The sequence below is a fragment of the Equus przewalskii genome, chromosome 15 (assembly GCF_037783145.1).
Source record: "Equus przewalskii isolate Varuska chromosome 15, EquPr2, whole genome shotgun sequence".
NCBI classification, from domain to species: Eukaryota; Metazoa; Chordata; class Mammalia; order Perissodactyla; family Equidae; genus Equus; species Equus przewalskii.
In genome coordinates, this window is record NC_091845.1 from 48,603,631 (window position 1) to 48,622,125 (window position 18,495).

General features: G+C 35.7%; 1 protein-coding gene across 9 annotated transcripts in view; it reads right to left on the reverse strand.

Annotated features, from left to right (window-relative positions):
• Positions 1-18,495, reverse strand: part of OXSR1 (oxidative stress responsive kinase 1) — a 99,179-nt gene that overhangs the window by 30,804 nt on the left and 49,880 nt on the right. For all 9 annotated transcript variants that reach the window (XR_011527509.1, XM_008530725.2, XM_070577255.1 and 6 more), the window contains 6 exons: positions 18,275-18,330; positions 11,348-11,457; positions 9,117-9,218; positions 6,712-6,845; positions 2,011-2,059; positions 1,293-1,358 (listed from right to left, as the gene is read on the reverse strand). Coding sequence is in view for 8 of the 9 variants with exons in the window: in XM_008530725.2 (XP_008528947.1) it covers positions 1,293-1,358; positions 2,011-2,059; positions 6,712-6,845; positions 9,117-9,218; positions 11,348-11,457; positions 18,275-18,330 (517 nt within the window). In the remaining variant the exon portion in view is untranslated. The remainder of the gene's footprint in view (positions 1-1,292; positions 1,359-2,010; positions 2,060-6,711; positions 6,846-9,116; positions 9,219-11,347; positions 11,458-18,274; positions 18,331-18,495) is intronic.

Here is an 18,495-nt window from a genome sequence, read left to right on the forward strand (position 1 = left end):
GGACGTCTGCCACAGCATGGCTTGATAAGTGGTGCATATGTCTGCACCCAGGATCTGAACTGGTGAACCCTGGGCCACCAAAGTGGAGCATGCAAACTTAACTGCTACACCACTTGGCCAGCCCCCAAATTTTTTCATTTCTTCTATAACGTTTTCCATTTCCAAGAGCTTTTTGTTGGTGGTGGCATCATTCCCTAAATGCTCCTCTTTTCCTTAACTAACAGCTTTATTGAGATGTAATTCATATAGCATACAACTGACCCATTTAAGGTATACAATTCAATTATTTTTAGTATATTCAGAGCTGTGAAACCATTTCCACAATCAAATTTAGATCATTTTCATCACTTCCCTGCCCCCAAAAAACACCCAATACCCCTTAGCAGTCACTGCCCATTTCTCTACAGTCCTCTCAGTCCTAGGTAACCACTAATCTACTTTACGTCTCTTGACATTTGCCTATTCTGGACATTTCACATAAACAGAAGCATACAACATGTGGTCTTTTGTAACTGGCTTCCTTCAGTTATCATGTGTTTCAAAGATTCATCTATGTTATGGCATGTATCAGTACTTCATTTCTTTCCATTGCCAAATAATATTTCATTATATAGGTGCATGACATTTTACGTATCTATTCATCAGTAAATGGACATTCAGGTTGTTTCCACTTTTTAGTTACTATGAATAACACTGTTATGAACATCCTGTACATCTTTTTGTGCGTACCTGTTTTCAATTCTCTTGAATATGCCCAGGAGTGGAATTGCTGGGTCATATGGCAACTTTGTTTAGCCTTTTGAAGAACTGCCAAACTACTTTCTAAAGTGGTTCTACCATTTTACATTCTCATCAGTAGTGTGTAAGGGTTCTAATTTCTCTACATCTTTATCAACACTTGTTACTGTCCTTTTTATTACAGTCATCTTAGTGAGCGTGAAGTGGTATCTTTGTTGTTTTTGTATGGTGTGAGGACAGGGACCAACTTCACAATTCACTCTGGTAGTTGCGAACAGTGATTTAATAGAGTTTAGAGTTAATTCATCAATTGTCTAACATATCTTTTCATTGTAAAAGATAGCAGAGTAATACCTAGGCACATAGTAAACTAACAGTATTTGCTGAATGAATATATCAAAGAATGCTAAAGAAAAGGTTGAAAGACAGTGAGTATTACTCATACTGTTAACAAAGTATTACCCAATATATATGTTAAAACCCATGGTTCAAAATGTGAAAGTAAATCTACCCTAAGCAATTTCCCAGTAAAACTGAGTTAAATCTCCATTTACCTTTTTAGCTCTTTCAGAAATGGTTGGAGCTCTCTGCAATAGTTTTTCTTGAAGAAATTCTTTATTCTGAAGAGGAAAAATAAGTATTTTCTTCTTACAAGAAGTTTTTATTGAGCCAAAAAAATTGACACAGAAATGTTGACCACAATTAAAATGTGACAGAGGAACTTTTATAAAAAAAGTTTGAGAAAAGCTTCCATTCTTTTATTCTGAAGCTCCTTTAAGTACATTACTACCATGGTTTTATATATTGAGACAGAGCTTTAATGTATTGTATGAACCATTATCTATGAAAAGTTTGCTTTACCGTATGTCCTTTGGGATCATGGTCCCACATTTCCAACTACAGTAACATCCCACTTATCCGATATCTTTGGGAAATGAGATGTTTACTAATTCAGTAGTAAACCCTGAAATGAGAGTTCAGTATTTTTCACAGATTATATTTATAGTGGCAAAATTTAATATTCATTGTTCCTGTTATAAGTTTAACCTGACATTTAAATTAATTTATATGAAATATACATTTAGTAATTCCAAAGCATGTATCTTAATTACCAAAGATTGTATAGATAGTGCCTTTAGCAATTATTTGATCTACCATCATTCTTCCAAACATAAACATCTTAAGATAATGTAACTTCTGAGCAGTGCATCTAATTTAAGTAACTGAGGAAGATTATATGAACATACAAAATCAAAAGTTAGAATTTCCTACCTTTGCTTTTTGGAAAAATTTGTGCCTTAACAGTTCTGCTGCTGTTGGTCTAAAACCAGAAAAGAAAGTTTTTATAGTTAATTCAAGTGTAATGTGGGTTTCTATCTTCAAACATGAGAAAATGATTTCTTGAGCTGTAAGATAAAAACTCAGTGTATTCCATTTTCCTTAACCTGCTAAAAAACAAAAGGGAAGGAGAGGAAATGGGAGGGAAGGGAAAGGGAAAAGGAAAAGGAAAGGAAAGGAAGAAAGAAAAAAAAAAGAGGGAAGATTCTAAAAGTAGCTGTAACAACACTTCGGTCAACAACAAGACTGCAAAATTCTACGACAGTAACCATAAGATTAATGGTGGTCCCGTAAGGTTAGTACCGTATAGCCTAGGTATGTAGTAGGCTCTACCATCTGAGTTTGTGTAAGTGTGCTCTACGATGCTCGCACAACAACTGCCTGACATTTCTCAGAATGTATCCCCGTTGTTAAGTGACGTGTGACTGTAACGTTTATTCCCCAAATTTAATCTAAACTCAGTTTTTAACTCAACTGTGCACAGTCTTAGTTTGTTTGCATAAAGGCATCATTGTCAATTTTACAAATGTTTAAAAGAGTGATTGAGAATAAAGAATAAACAATACTCCACTTAAGAGACCAGACCTGATTATGCCACACACCTACCATGTAATCCTCCTGAGCAAATCACTTCTCTAAGGTTCAGTATTGCCCGGCCAAGTCCCTAAAAGCAGTGATTCTTAAACACTGCTATGCATTATAATACCTGGGGGTTCTAAAAAAAATCCCAATGTCCAGGCTGCACCCCATACCAACTAAAGCAGAATCTGTGGGGGCAAACCCAGACATTGCTAGTTTTTCAAACTCCCCAGGTGATTCCAGTGTGCACTCAAGCTTGAGAACCAGAGCCTCAGAGGATTACTATAAAGATTAAAAGCGAGAACAAATGTGAAAGTACTATGCAAACAAAGTAGACAATACCATTCCTATTTTTTCATTCAGTCAAGACTTCAAGAGTTCAAAAGTCTGTCTGCAGAACATTGCTTCTTATGATTCATGCCTTTCTTCTAAGTTTATTTCCTTCTTTCTAAAGTACAATTTATAAGAGTTCTTTAAGTGATAAAATGTGACAGGAAAACGCAATTTTGTCCGAAAAATATCTTAATTTCATACTTATTCTTGAATGATAGTCTGACTAGATGGAGAATTCTGGACCAACAGTTATTTTCTCTCAGCATTATTCTAAAACATTTGGCTTCAATTGTAATTACTAGGGAGGTAGCTGTCAGTCTATCTGCTATTTTTCGATCGGTAATCTGTTCCCTTAGGTTGCATTTAAGAATTCTTTGTGTCCAGTACTTTCGTGACAACGTGTCCAAGTGGGGAAAGGGGGACAGTGCTTGGAATTTTGGGGGATGGTTCTTTAATCTGAGGATATAGGTATTTCATCAATTGTAGAAAATTCTCAGCCATATTTCTCTGAATATTGCTTCTCCCACATTCTCTCTAATCTTTCCTGGAAGGTCTATATATACATATATGTATATGTGTGCAGGTATGTATGTATACATGTATATGTCTGTGTACACCCACACACACACATACAGAACCCTCTCATTCTATCCTCTAAATGTTCATCTTTCTTTCATATTCCCATTTTTTCATCTTTCTGTGCTGCATTCCGAGCAATTTCCTCAGTAGAGTATAGTATGACTAACAGTAGCACTCTGTAGTCAAACTGCCTAAGTTGGAATTCCAGCTCCCCCATTTACTAACTGTTTGACTTCAGGCAAAATTACTTAACCTCTCTGTGATTCAGTTTCTTCATTGTAACACAGAGAAAATAATGGTGTCACTCAGAGGATTACTGTAAAAATTAAATGAGATGGTATATATTGTGTTTATAACAGTGCCTGGTAACCTGATTAGTGATCAATAAGTAATTATTTCTTTTTATTTTATTGGCTGTTCTGTTAAACTAGTCTATTGAGGTGTTCTTTTTCACTTAGAAATGTTCTAAACAAGGTATAATTTTGGTTTAAAAACTGGAATAGATGTTCTATAGCTTCCAGACTTTTTAAAAAAAAAAAACTTATATTTTGAAATAATTTTAGACTTACAGAAGAGATGCAAAGGTAGTACAGAATTCCTACATAACCTTAACTAGCCTCCCTAATATTCACATTTTAAAAACCATGGTATAATTATCAAGAAATTAACTAAAAATATTAACATTGGTACAATACTCTTAACTAAACTACACATTTTATTCAGATTTCCCCAGTTTTTCCACTAATACTCTTTTTCTGTTCCAGGATCTAATCCAGGACCCTATATTGTATGTAGTCTTCATGTCTCCTCCTTTCCTTGACACTTGAAGACCACTGGCCAGGTAGTTTGTGGCATATCCCTCAATTTGGGTTTCTCTGATGTTTTCTCATTATAGACTGAAGTTATAGATTTGGGAAAAGTATACCTCAGAGGTGATATGCCCTTCTCATTACATCATATCAGGGAGTATATAATTATCACTATGTCTTATTATTGGTGATGTTAATGTTGATCACTTCGTGAAGAAGGTGTCTATGTTTCTCCGCTGCTATTTTTCCTTTTTCATACTCTATTCATCAGAAGCAGGTCATGAAGTCCAGCCTACATTCAAGGGGAGCCATTAAGTTCTAATTTTTAATTACCGTATTTTTCATTTCTAGCAGTTCTATTTCACTTTTTTATTACAGTTACATTCTTTTCTTATGGTTTTGATTTCTTCTTTTATGATCTTAATTATTTTAAGTATACTTAAATTAACAGTCTTTTCAGATATCTTTGCATTATCCAAAGTTCTTGGAGCACTAACGCTGCTTGTTGTATCTGCTGACTCTAGTTACAGTGTAGTGTTTCACTGTGTGTTTTGTATTTTGGGATCATGATGTTCTCTTCAGTGGGGCATCACATGCAGGAATCTCAGGGATCTGGGTTTCAGAACTGTTCTAACAGTGTGGTTTTGCAATTGCTTCTGCCAAAAATAAAACTGGCTTGACAATAATTTTTTTACTTTCTAATCCTGTGAGTTCCTGGATAGTATGGGTAGTATAAACTCAAGACTGTAAATCTGCAGAATGTCCAGGTTGGGGGGCTTGATTATTCAGGAGAGATTTTCATTATGTCTTCATTATGATGGACAGATTTTTTTGTTTTCTGGTCTATGCTTTTACTCAGGATGCAGGGTTCTGAAGGGCCTAGCTTTAAGCAGAGATCTCAGTTCAACATCCACACTGGGTGGGGCCCAATATCCCATTTCCAGTCCCCCCGTGAAAGTCAGAAATCCAGTGTCCCACTGAGGGCAGCTACAGGGTTAGCTCATGATATTCCTTCTCCGATTTATGGCTTCCTCATTATTTCTTGCATCTGAGGACTTCTTTTTATTGCAAGCTCATTTCTGGATTTGGTTTTTTTTTTTTTCCTTGCTTTTTCTTCCCAAATCCCTCCAGTATATAGTTGTATATTTTAGTTGTGGGTCCTTCTAGTTGTGGCATGTGGGGTGCCACCTCAGCATGGCCCGATGAGTGGTGCCATGTCCACGCCCAGGATACGAACCAGTGAAACCCTGGGCTGCCAAAGCGGAGCGCGCGAACTTAGCCACTCAGCCATGGGGCAGGCCCCTGGATTTGTTTTTTTAAGTTTGACAGATTTATGCCGCCATTTCTGGGTGTTTGTAACAAGAATATTCTGTTATTTTAGTCAACTAACTTGGCAGAGCCAAAAGTGCTCCCTATCATTTGTACCAATTTATTCAGGAAAAAGGAAAAAAGTTCTAAAAACACAGGTTTGAACTTTGCTGCCTGTTTTTCTTACCCTTTCCAATATTTCCAACAGTAAATTCTGAAGCCCCATTAAATACACTAAACATATGATCATGGATGGCAATTAAAATCTTTTACTTTTGTTGATTTTTATGGAAATCAAAACTAAAGAACTTCTTAGTGCTAAGAAACTGAGTGGAATATATGTGTAAAACAGAAAAATAATATATAATGGGAACAGAGCTCTAGGTTAGGAATCAGGAGTTTTGGATTCAAGTTGCACCACTATGACTAGGTAGCTGGCTGACCTCAAAGACAAAAGGTTGTGTGCCCTCAAGACTCTCCAACATTCTAGGATTCTGTTTAATTTATAAAGATACACACATTAGATGACAGTGTTTATGTACTTATTTGCCTTCCAATCTAACAAGTAAGCTCTGAATTTTTGGTCCAGTTACTAAAATATCTTTCCAATAAGAAAATAAGTATGATTATTTGACATTAAATATACCATTTGCACTGTGTGCTTATTAAAATTATAAGCAGCATTAAAATATTTGTTTACTTATAACTTTTAAATGCACATTGAAAATGAGCCCTCCCACTAACATGGTATATAATTAATACAGAATTCACAACAAATTTATAATTTTAAGAAATTAACCAGTGCACTATTTAGTATACACTGCATACTAAAATGAAGGGATAAAGTAATTCACATTCATTTCCAATCTAGTGTAATGATCTCTGTATATTTTTTCTAAAGTTTATATTAAGTTCCTTTGAATACTCACAAATAATTCCCTGTGCACGTATATATGTGATTCTTAGACTTCCCACAATGGTTTACATATTATATGAAGAGAAAAGTAAGCTTTATCTCATATTTTACCTTTTTTCTGGATCCTTTTGAAGGCACAATGAAATCATTTTTCTAAATGATTTTCCATATTTTTTTAGCATTTCTTTATCTTGAACACCAGTTTCCAAAGAAGGAGGATCATTCTGCAGCGTCAGCATTAAAACCTGTAAGAATTTTCAGTATAATATAAACTTCTGAAGACTCGACAAAGTAAAATTAAATATTGTGGCCAAGATTTTCAATATAGACAACCTCCCAACATACAAACAGATTTTATTTTCTAAAAGTTTTCATCTAGATCAGTTGTTTGGAATCCAGTCATTTAGGTGTTTTCCACATAAACAATATCCTCTAGATAGTTGACTTCCCAAACGATGTATCTGCAAAGGCTCAACTGTATCAACATTTTATGTCCTTTAGCTAGAATCCTTTCTTCATGTCCTCTGTCCCCATTCTGATACTGCCAAAATATCTTTAAAAACAATTAAAACAAAGCAAAATTAAGAGCATAACCTTGCTGACTTTACCTATTCATAGCTCTGTTTCAGTCTGACCCCTTGTAATCTGGCCTTCTCTTCCCAGGACTCCTCAGAAATTTCTATGATAGAAATCACCGATGATGTCCTAGTTAACAAAGCTACAGTCTTTTTAGTTCTCATTCTTCCTGCCTTTCCCACAGCAACTGACAATCTTGATCACTCACTCTGTCCATCCTAAATCTCTTCCTTCTTTGACTTTCATGGCAACATACCAGCTTGATGATAGAGATGTAAGTAATGAAGATCATATATCTATGGTGGGATTTCGGGTGATTTGTTTTTTTCTATACAACTTGTTTGACTTTTTACAAAACCATAAGCCATTTTCCTAAACACAAAGTCAACATTAAAAAATAAAAGGGGGGGCTGGCCCCACGGCCTCGTGGTTAAGTTCACTGCACTCCACTGTAGTGGCCCAGGTTTGGTTGCTGGGCACAGAACTATATCACTCATTGGTGGCCATGCTGTGGCAGTGAACCACATACAAAATAGAATAAGACTGGAACAGATGTTAGCTCAGGGCCAATCTTCCTCAGCCAAAAATAAATAAATAAATAAAAAGAATAAAAGGGGGCTATAATTAGAATTATTACTTGCTTTTCAGATCAATTTATATACACTGAAATGGAATTACTAAGGTTTGTGATCTTCCTCATTTTCAGCAAACAGGTTAACGTGCACGTCTGGCTACAACTGCAGGAATCACTGCTTACAATGGATGAAAAGTAAACCTCATCCTCCCTCCTCCCATCTCCTTTTTAAAAATAAGCCACTTCTTTGGCCTAAAAATAGCCTCCCACCTTACAGTTATTAAAAAAATCCTTTTCAAAACCTTGTGAATATCCATTTACTCCTAGAAGTCTTCAGGCCTTAGGAAAACTATGGCCTTAAAACATAACTAACCTTTCACATAATCAAAATTTCACCCAAATGCAGGTCAATACACGTATGTTTTGAATATGGAAATAGAGGTTTTTCATAATAGCCTTTTACTAGTTTTGTCCCTCTCTACATTGTTAGAGCCTTAAAGGGGACAAAATAATATCTTCTAAAGGTTCTACAGTACACCAAGATCATACAGATGTCAGTGATATCAATATGACAACAATTCACAATGATGGTCACTATTTTAAACAGTTATAGGGCATCTTGCAAAGTGGGCAAACAGAACTATAAACAACAGCCATAGCTACAGAGAACAGAATTCACGTGCATATTATAACTAAGGGGTCACACAGATAAAAATAGTCACCAACAGTATTGGCAGCACCATCTTGAAACACAAAAAACTCACTCTGTTACTAACGTTGGGGACAGAATTAACAATTGCATTTCAGGTACCTACTACATCAGGATATAATAACAGGCCTTTTAATAAAAGCTGCTTAATGTTCTACCACAAAGCAAACTTTTATTCAACAATAATGAGAATAATACATAAGTATGGCAAATGAATAGTTTGCATGGCTTATCTTAATTTAATATATGAAAAGCACTTAAAATATTGCCTGGCACAGATAAGTGCTCAATGAATGTTAACAACTACTATTAACATGTAACCCTTTCAAGAACCTACGAAGCAGAAATGATCATCCCCACTGAGGCTGTTCTACACAGCACAGTTTGTGTTGCAGAACACAAACTAAAATGAGAGAATCAGATCCTAATATCAAACTAGTTACACAGCCAGGAGATGGAAAGTCATCATACAAAAAGGTCAACTACAGCATAAAGTTATCCAATGCTAAATGCCAAATATCTAACACAGATTTTAACTGCTACAAAAGTTAGAAAGAATGCAAGGCAGAATTCTATGGGTAAGAATGTAAAATGAAGAGAGGCTCTGGAAAGGAACTGGGACACGAGCCGGGGTGGTATTTTGAATATGAGCCTCACCTTCATTGGCGGATATTTATGATAAGGAGCTGCTCCTGTGGCCAGTTCAATCGCTGTGATCCCAAAACTCCAGATGTCAGCTTTGAAATCATAACCTCGGACCTGTAAAGAACAGAGAAATATACATGACTATTTTTACCACCCTTAATGCACATTTTAAAGGTAGCTTCTAATATGAATCAAGAATCATGAAAGTGTTCATAAGCTTTAGACCACTAAGATAAAGTAGGCAAAAGCTAAATATACTTAAGAGCAAAAACAAAAAAAGGGCAACCTGAATGAATGTTCACCAACAAAGGGAAAATTGTTAAGTATGATATATTCACGCAAAAAATTCACAGTCAGGCCGGGCCCATGGCCGAGTGGTTAAAGTTCTGTGTGCTCCTCTTCAGTGGCCCAGGGTCATGGGTTCAGATCCCAGGCGGGGACCTACTCCACTCACCAGCCATGCTGTGGAGGCGTCTCATATACAAAAAAATAGAGGAAGACTGGCACAGATGTTAGCTCAGGGTAACAAAAAAAAACAAAAACAGGAAATTCACAGTCAACTAAAAGCAATGTTAATGAAGTCTATATGAAAATATGAAAAACCACTTGTGATAAATCACTAATGGAAAAAAGAATACAAAATTGCTCATAAGTTTTGACACTAATACAAACAGGTATATAGTCTTTTTAAAAAACTAGAACGAAATGTTAGGCAGTGGTAGTGAGTCTTCTGTTTTCCAAATTTTCTGTGCTATAGTATTGTTTTATCACCTTAATTTTTATAAAGAAAAAAGTTACAAAGGGTGTGAATATTTTTAAAGTTGTTGGTATGACTCTTGCGAAATTTCTCTCCTTTTATACTGTCACCAGCACACTATATAATTAAATACTTTAATTTTCTATGCTAAGCAATAGAGGAGGAGAAATAGGTTTTGGGAGTATGTGGTTTGAGACCTAAAATTAAAGCTCCATACTATGTGCTGCCTTGACATCTGGTAAATAGGAGGGCCTCTAATGACCCAAGTACAAGTCCCCCTGAACGCCTCCTTGTTCCCAAGGATAAGGCCTCCTAGCCCAATAATGCTACTTATCAAATGGACCAGGTGCAGTTCCTGCTTATCCCTGAGTAGCAGGGTTCAGTTCCCTGCAGGCCTAGGAATTATTCAAACAAGCCAGTCACATCCTCACAAGGAAGCCAAGGGGCATCTCTCTCTCTCTTGGTACTACAGAGCCTGTCTCCCACAGCAAGTGTTTGTTCACTCTCTGAGTGCAACCCTGTGTGGCATGCAGGGTCCTCCTGCCTCCAGCTATGTGTATATGCAACTAGTAAACTTCTCTCTATCTCATCAGTCCAGTGTCAGGTGTTGTGTGTTCAGCCATCCCCATAACCCTAAGGTGGGAATCCTTCCCTCACCAACAGGGTGAATATAAGCATTATAACAGAGTGAAAAGTGAATTCACTTGCACATACTGAGTTTGATACACCTATAACACACTTAAGTGAGACATCTATAGGGAGCTGGAAATATCTATGTAGAAGAAGACTGGATTGGATATAATTTAGAAATAATTAATAGGTGGGAAGCAGAGATGATACTACCTAGTGAGTATGCGTAGTCAGGGAAGAGAAGAGGTTAAGAACAAGGTCCTGGGAAGCAGTGTCATTTAGCAGTAGAAGGGAAGCCAGAAAAGAAGTCAAAGAAATGAGTGACAAGTCAGAGACAAATGAGGAAACTATACTAGGGAAGCTAAGAAAGTGAGTAAAGGTGGAAATGGTCAACAGTTTCAAATGCCATGAAGAGAGAAATAAGACAAGGAATACAAAATGAACACTGGATTCGAGAATTAGCAGATGGAATGAGTGCCATCAGCCTGCAACTGTTTGAGAGCAAATGTGAAATGGGGATGTGGAGAAGACTAGTCCTTCGGTAACCATAGCAATGAAATGACAAGTAAAAAGCTTAGGTCATTTAATTTGTACTAAGGAAATTGTTAATAAGCCAATCTGATAATATTATTCCTTAGGTTGTCTTTGGTATAAATCCTGAGTTTCATACATCCTTTGTAAAGTTCTAGAGTTTGTTTTTTTGGGTTATTTTTAAGGGTGGAATAAAGTCTTAGTCAAGGAACAGAGATGTGTACTTCCCAAAGCTAACCTAGTACACCCAACAAAAGCAAACACTACTCAGATCTCTCAATTTCATAACAAAATCCTAAACCATTTAAAAAGACAAAGACAATACCTGTTCCATAACTTCAGGTGCCATCCAGCAAGGGGTTCCAACAAAGGTCTTTCTCACTTTATTTCGGGTAATATCACCACCAGTTGCTAAAAAAGCACTAACTCCAAAATCTGAAATAGAATACAACAGCAAGGTATTAAGGATACAGTAACTAACATAAATGGATAAGAAAATAATAAATGTGATTATAGTTCTACATACAAACAGGATGACATTTTCTCTTCTTTCTGATGAACTTCTTGACTAAATTGTGACATAGCTTAACAGATCCCTCATTCTATTCCTCTATACCCCCACACATCATCATCTCCTCAGATACTCCTCCTTGCTCCAATCCGTTCTTTTCATCTTCCAAAACTGAAACTCTATACTCATTAAAAAATAATTTCTCATTGTCCCCTCTCCCCAGTCCCTCATAACCACCATTCTACTTCCTGTCTTACGATTCTGACAACTCTAAGTACATCATGAAAGCAGAATCATACAGTATTTGTCTCCTTATAACTGACTTATTTCACTTAGCATAATGTCCTCAAGGCTCATCTATGCTGTAGCATATGTCAGAATTTCCCTCCTTTATGGGCTGAATAACATTCCATTGTATGTACATACCATGTTTTATGTACTCATTCATCCACTTACGGACACCTGGGTTACTTCCATTTTTAGCTATTGTGAATAATGCTGCTATGAAAATGGGTGCACAAATACCTGTTTGAGTCCCTGCTTTCAGTTCTTTGGGGTTATGTACCCAGAAGAGGAACTGCTGGATCATATAGTATTTTTATACCTAATTGTTTGAGGAACTGCCATATCGTTTTCCACAGCAGCTGTACCATTTTATATTCCCACCAAAAGGAAACAAGGATTCCAATTTCTCCACATCCTTGTTGTTTTCTGTTTTTTTGATAGTAGCCATCCTAACAGGTGTGAGGTGGTATCTCCTTGTAGTTTTGATTCACATTTCCCTGATGATTAGTGATGCTGAGTATCTTTTCATGTGCTTATTGGCCATTTGTACATCTTCTTTGGAGAAATGTCTATTCAAGCCCATTTTTTAACTAATTTTTTGTTGTTGTTGACTTTTAGGAATTCTCTATATATTCTGGATATTATTAGTCCCTTATCAGATATATGACTTGCAAATATTTTCTCCCATTCTGTGGGCTGCCTTTTTACTCTGTTGGTAGCATCTTTTGATGCACAAAAATTTTTAATTTTCATGAGTCCAATTTGTCTATTTTTCCTTTTGCTGCCTGTGCCTTTGGTGTCATACCCAAGAAATCACTGTCAAATCCAATCTTGTGAAACTTTTGCCTTAAGTTTTCTTCTAAGAGTTTTATTGTTTCAGGTCTTACATTTAAGTCTTTGATCCATTTTGAGTTAATTTTTGTATATAGTGTTAGATAAGGATCCAACTTCTTTCTTTTGCATGGGGATATCCAGTTTTCCCAGCACCATTTGGTAAAAAGACTGTCCTTTCCCTTAAATGGTCTTGGCACCCTTGTCCAAATCATTTGACCACATATGCAAAGGTTTATTTCTGGGCTCTCTTTTCTATTCCATTAGTCTCTATGTCTATCTTTATGCCAATAACATACCGTTTTTATTACTGTTGCTTTACAGTAAGTTTTGGAAACAGGATGTATTAATCCTTCAGCTTTGTTTGCTCTTTTTCAAGATTGTTTTGGTTATTTGAGGTTCCTTGAGATTCCATAGGAATTTGAGGATGGGTTTTTCTACCTCTGGAAAAAAAACATCACTGGGATCTTGACAGGGATTGCATTAAAACTGTGGATTACTTTGGGTAGTACTGACATTTTAACAATATTAAGTCTTCCAATCCATGATCATGGGATGTGTTTCTATTTATTTATGTCTTTAATTTCTTTCAGCAATATTTTATACTTCTCATTGTACAAGTCTTTAACTTGCTTGGTTAAGTTAACTCCTAAGTATTTTATTCTTTTTGATGCTACTTATAAATGAAATTGTTTTTTTAATTTCCTTTTCAAATTAGTCCTTGTTAACGTATATAATGCAACTAGATTTTTATGTGTTGACTTTATATCCTACTTTGCTAAATTCATTTATTAATTCAAATAGTTTTTTATGGATGTTTAGTGAGTTTTCTAAATACAAGATCATAATATCTGCAAACGGAAATCATTTTACTTCTTTCTTTCCAGTATGAACAGTTTTTATTTTTTTTTCTTGCCTATTTGTCCTAGAACTTCCAGTAGTATGTTGAATAGAAGGGGAAAAAGTGGATATCCTGGCCACTGAGTTCCTGAACTCAGTTTTTCATCGAGTATGATGTTCACTGTGAGTTTTTCATGTATGGCTATTAGTAAGTTGAGGAAGTTTCCTTTTATTCCTACTTTGTTGCATGTTTCTATGACAAAAGGATATTAAATTTTCTCAGATATTTGTTCTGCACTGAGATAAGCATGTGGTTTTTTCCCCCTTCATTCTGTAAATGTAGTCTATTATATTGATTTTCATATGTTGAACCATCCTTGCATTCCAAGAAAAAATTTCTCACTTGGTCATGGTGTATAATCCATTTAATATGCCACCAAATTCATTTCCCTAATATTTTGTTGAGAATTTCTGCATTAATGTTCATAAAGGATACTGGTCTGTAGTTTTCTCTTCTTGTATGTCTTTGTCTGGCTTTGGTATCAGGGTAATACTGGCCTCATATAATTAGTGTTCCTTTCTCTTCAATTTTTTGGAAAACTTTGTGAAAAACTGTTCTTCTTCTTTAAATATTTGGTAGAATTCACCAGTGAAACCATCAGATCCAGGGCTTTTCTTTATTGGGAGATTTTTTGACTACTGATGCAATCTCCTATACTAGTTATAGGTCAATTCAGATTTTCTATTTCATCATGATTCCATCTTGGTAGGTTTTGTGTTTCAAGGAGCTTTTCCATTTCCTCGGAGTTATCCAATTTGTTGCAGTACAATTGTTCATAATACTCTTATAATCCATTTTCTTTCTGTTCAATTGGTAGTAATGTCCTCACTTTCACTTCTGATTTCAGACATTTGAGTCTTCTCTCCTTTTACTTAGTCCATCTACTAAAGGTTTGTAAATTTTGATGTTCTTTCAAAGAACTAGTATTTGGTTTCATTGATTTTTCTCCATTGCTTTTCTATTTTCTATTTCCTTTACCTCTGCTTTAAAATTTATTATTTCCTTCCTTCTGCAAGCTTTGGGTTCAGTTTCTTCTTCTTTCTAGTTCATTAAGCTGTAAAGTTAGGCTGTTGATTTGCTATCTTTCTTGTTTTTTAATAAAGTGTCTATAGCTATAAATTTGCCCTTTAGTAATACTTTTTCCATTTCCCCTAAATTTTAGTATGGTTATGATTTCATTTTCATTCATCTCTAAGTATTTTCTAATTTCTCTTGTGATGTCTTCCTTCATCAATTGGTTGTCTAAGTGTGTGTTTAGTTTCCACAAATTTGTGAATTTTCTAGTCTTACTTCTGTTATTGATTTCTAATTTTATCCCACTGCACTCAAAGAAGATACTTCGTATGATATCTATCCTTTCAAATCTATTTAGACTTAATTTGTGGCCTAACATATGGTATATCCTGGAATATGCCCCTTGTACACTTGAGAATGTGTATGCTGTTCTTGCTGGGCAGAGTGTTCTGAATATGACTCTTAAGATATAGCTGGTCCAATGTGTTGTTTAAGTCTTCTATTTCCTTATCTTCTGTTTTCTCTATCCATTATTGAGAATAGAGTATTGAAGTCTCCAAACATTATTATAGAGATGTCTATTTTTCCCTAAAGTTCTGTCAGTTTTTACTTTATATATTTTGCTGGCATATTATTAGGTGAATATTTATAGCTGTCGTATCTTCTTGCTGTATCAAATATGTAATGTACTTCTTGGTCTCTTATAACCTGTTTTGATTTAAAGTCTGTTTTGTCTGATATTAGAATAGCCACCTCTGCTCTCTTTTGGTTACTGTTTTTACGGAATATATTTTTCCATCCTTTCATTTTCAATCTACTTGTGTCTTTAGATCTAAAGTGAGTTTCTTATAAACAGATATAATTGGATCCTGTGTTTTTACCCACCAGGCCAATCTGTGTCTTCTGACTGGGGAGTTAATCTATTTATATTTAAAGCAACTACTGATAAGGAGGGACTTACTTTTGTCACCGTGTTGTTTTCCATGTCTTATAGCTTTTCTGTACCTCATTTCCTGTATTACTTATTTTGTGTTTAGTTGATTTTTTGTTGTGAAATGCTTAAAATTTTTTTATCATTTCCTTTTGTTTATACTGTATAGCTATTTTCTTTGTGGTTATCATAGAGATTACATTTACCATTCTAAAGTTATAACACTCTAATCTGAATTTATACCAGGTTAACTTCAATAACATACAAAAACTCTTCTCCTTTAGAACACTGTTCCTACTCTTTTTGGTTGTAGATGTCACAAAATTACATCTTAATACACTGTGTGCTCAAAAACACAAGCTAGTAATTCTTTTAAGTGCATTAGTCTCTTAAACTATGTAGAAAATAAGACTTGGAGTTACAAAACAATGTTACTATAATACTAACTTTTAGACCAATAACTGTTTTTAGTAATCTATTAGTCTCTTACATCATGTAGAAAACAGAAAGTGGAGTTACAAACCATTGTTACAATAATACTAGCTTTTATACTTGCCCATGTATTTACCTTCACTGAGATCTTTATTTCTTCATACTGTCTGGAGTTATTATCTAGTGACCTTTCACTTCACCTTGCATGACTCCCTTGAGCATTTCTTCCAAGGCAGTTCTAGTGAAAACAAATCCCCTCAGCTTTTGTTTATCTGGAATATCTTAACTTATCCCTCACTTTTGAAGGACAGTTTTACTGGAGATAAATTCCTGGTTGACAATTTTTTTCTTTTGGCATTTTGAATATATTGGCCCACTGCCTTCTGGCCTCCAAAGTTTCTGATAAGAAATCTGCTGACAAGCTTATTGAGTATCCCTTGTATGCGATGGGTTGCTTTTCTCTTGCTGCTTTCAAGGCAGTCTTTGGCTTTCCTAAGTTAGATTAAACTGTGTCTCTGTGTGAGTCTCCTAGGGTTCATCTTACTGGAAAGATTGTTGAGTTTCTCGGACGTTTATATTCAAATCTTTCATCAAATTTGGGAAGTTTTCAGCCATTATTTCTTCAACATTCTCTGTCCCTTTCTCCCTTCTCCTTCTGGGCATCCCACTATGTGTATCTTGGTCCACTTACTGGTGTCCAACAGGTCCCTCAGGTTCTGCTCACTTTTCTTCAATCTTTTTCCTTTCTGTTCCTCAGACTGGATAATTTCCATTTTCCTATCTTCAAGTTCACCAATTTTCTCTTCTTCCAGCTCAAATCTTCATCTGAATACTTCTAGTGAGTTTTTCATTATGTAGTATAAGTTGTACTTTTTAGCTCTAGAATTTCTTTTTAGTTTCTTTCTTTTTTTGTGAGGACAACCGGCCCTGAGCTAACATCTGTTGCCCATTATCCTCTTTTTGCTTGAGAAGATTGTCCCTGAGCTAACATCCGCACCAACCTCCCTCCACTTTGTATATGGGACACTGCAACAGAATGGCCTGATGAGAGCACTGTGTAGGTCTGTGCCTGGGATTTGAACCCACAAATGTCAGGCTGCCAAAGCAGACCACATGAACTTAACCACTATGCCACCAGGCTGGCCCCTCCTTTGGGTTTCTTTTTAGGTTTTCTCTTTATTGATAGTTCCCTTTTGTTCACACATTGTTTTCCTGAGTTTTTCCATATCTTTCTCTAGTTCTAGTTCTCTGAGCATCCTGAAGATGGTTTTTTTTTAAAATTATGATAGTTAACAACCTTGTGAAATTTCAGTTGTACATTATTGTTAGTCATGTTGTAGGTGCACCACTTCACCCTTTTTGCCCTCCCCCCACCTCCTCTTTCCCCTGGTAACCATCAATCAGTTCTCTTTGTCTATATGTTAACTTCCACCTATGAGTGGAGTCATACAGAGTTCGTCTCTGAAGATGGTTGTTTTAAAGTCTTTCTCTAGTGGACCTGTCATCAGTCTTTTTCAGTGAGTTTCTGTTGATTTATTTATTTCTTCTGAATAGGCCATACTTTCCTGTTTCATTGAAAGCCTTTTGAATTTTTGTTGAAAACTGGACATTTGAATCTAATAATATTGCAACTCTGGAAATCAGATTCTCCCCCTTTCCCAGGTTTTTGTTATTGGTTTTGTTTCTTTTGACTGTTGTAGGCTGTGTCTGCGTTAAGCATCAGCCTGAGGTGTAAACTTTAGGTCTTCTCAGATCTTTTCTGCACCTTTCTCTGCGCATGGAGAGTCACTTTCCAATTTTCCCTGTAAATGTAGTTGTTTTTCAATGCTCTAGTCTTTAATTTCTGGCTTCAAAAAGGAGAAAAAGAGAAAAACGAAGAGAAGGAAAAAAGGTGCTGGCCCATTAAGTCCCCTGGAAGTCACTTGTCGGGGGAGGGGAGGTGCCAGAACAATAGCTGCCCACCTCTCTGTCTGTCCCCCAGGAGAGCAGCACATCAGCATTACCTCTCTATAGTATACTTATTCTTAAAAACAGTGAGGTTTCTTGACTATTTCTCCTTTAAGGAAAGTAGAGAATGCTTATGAGAGCCCACAGAGGAAGACCCTAATGAGGGTAAGGAGTGGATAACTGGAAGGTAATGAGTAATAGTCAGAAAAATGTCTAAGAACAAAAATGAAGGATAAGTAGTGGAAGATATCTTGAAAGTCAGCGGGGATGTGGCAACATAGGATGCTTGACTAGACATGGTCTCGAAACAGGAGAGAAAACTGACTAAGAAAACACAAAAGATAAGTAATGTAGTTGTACTGACCGTTAAATCAAAATAAAAAGAAATACTAATCATTACCTGCAATCTGTACTGAGCCATCTTCTCCCAGAAGAATATTTCCAGCTTTCACATCTCTTTAAGAAAAAAAAGCTATATATTAAAAAACACTTATTCTTTGAAGTCACATAACTTAAGCAATTGCTTACTATATTCATACAATACTGGCAATATTTAAATGCTCTATTTTGCATTACAGGGTATTAAGGCCAATGGTAAAATTTTAAAAATTTTAATCACTT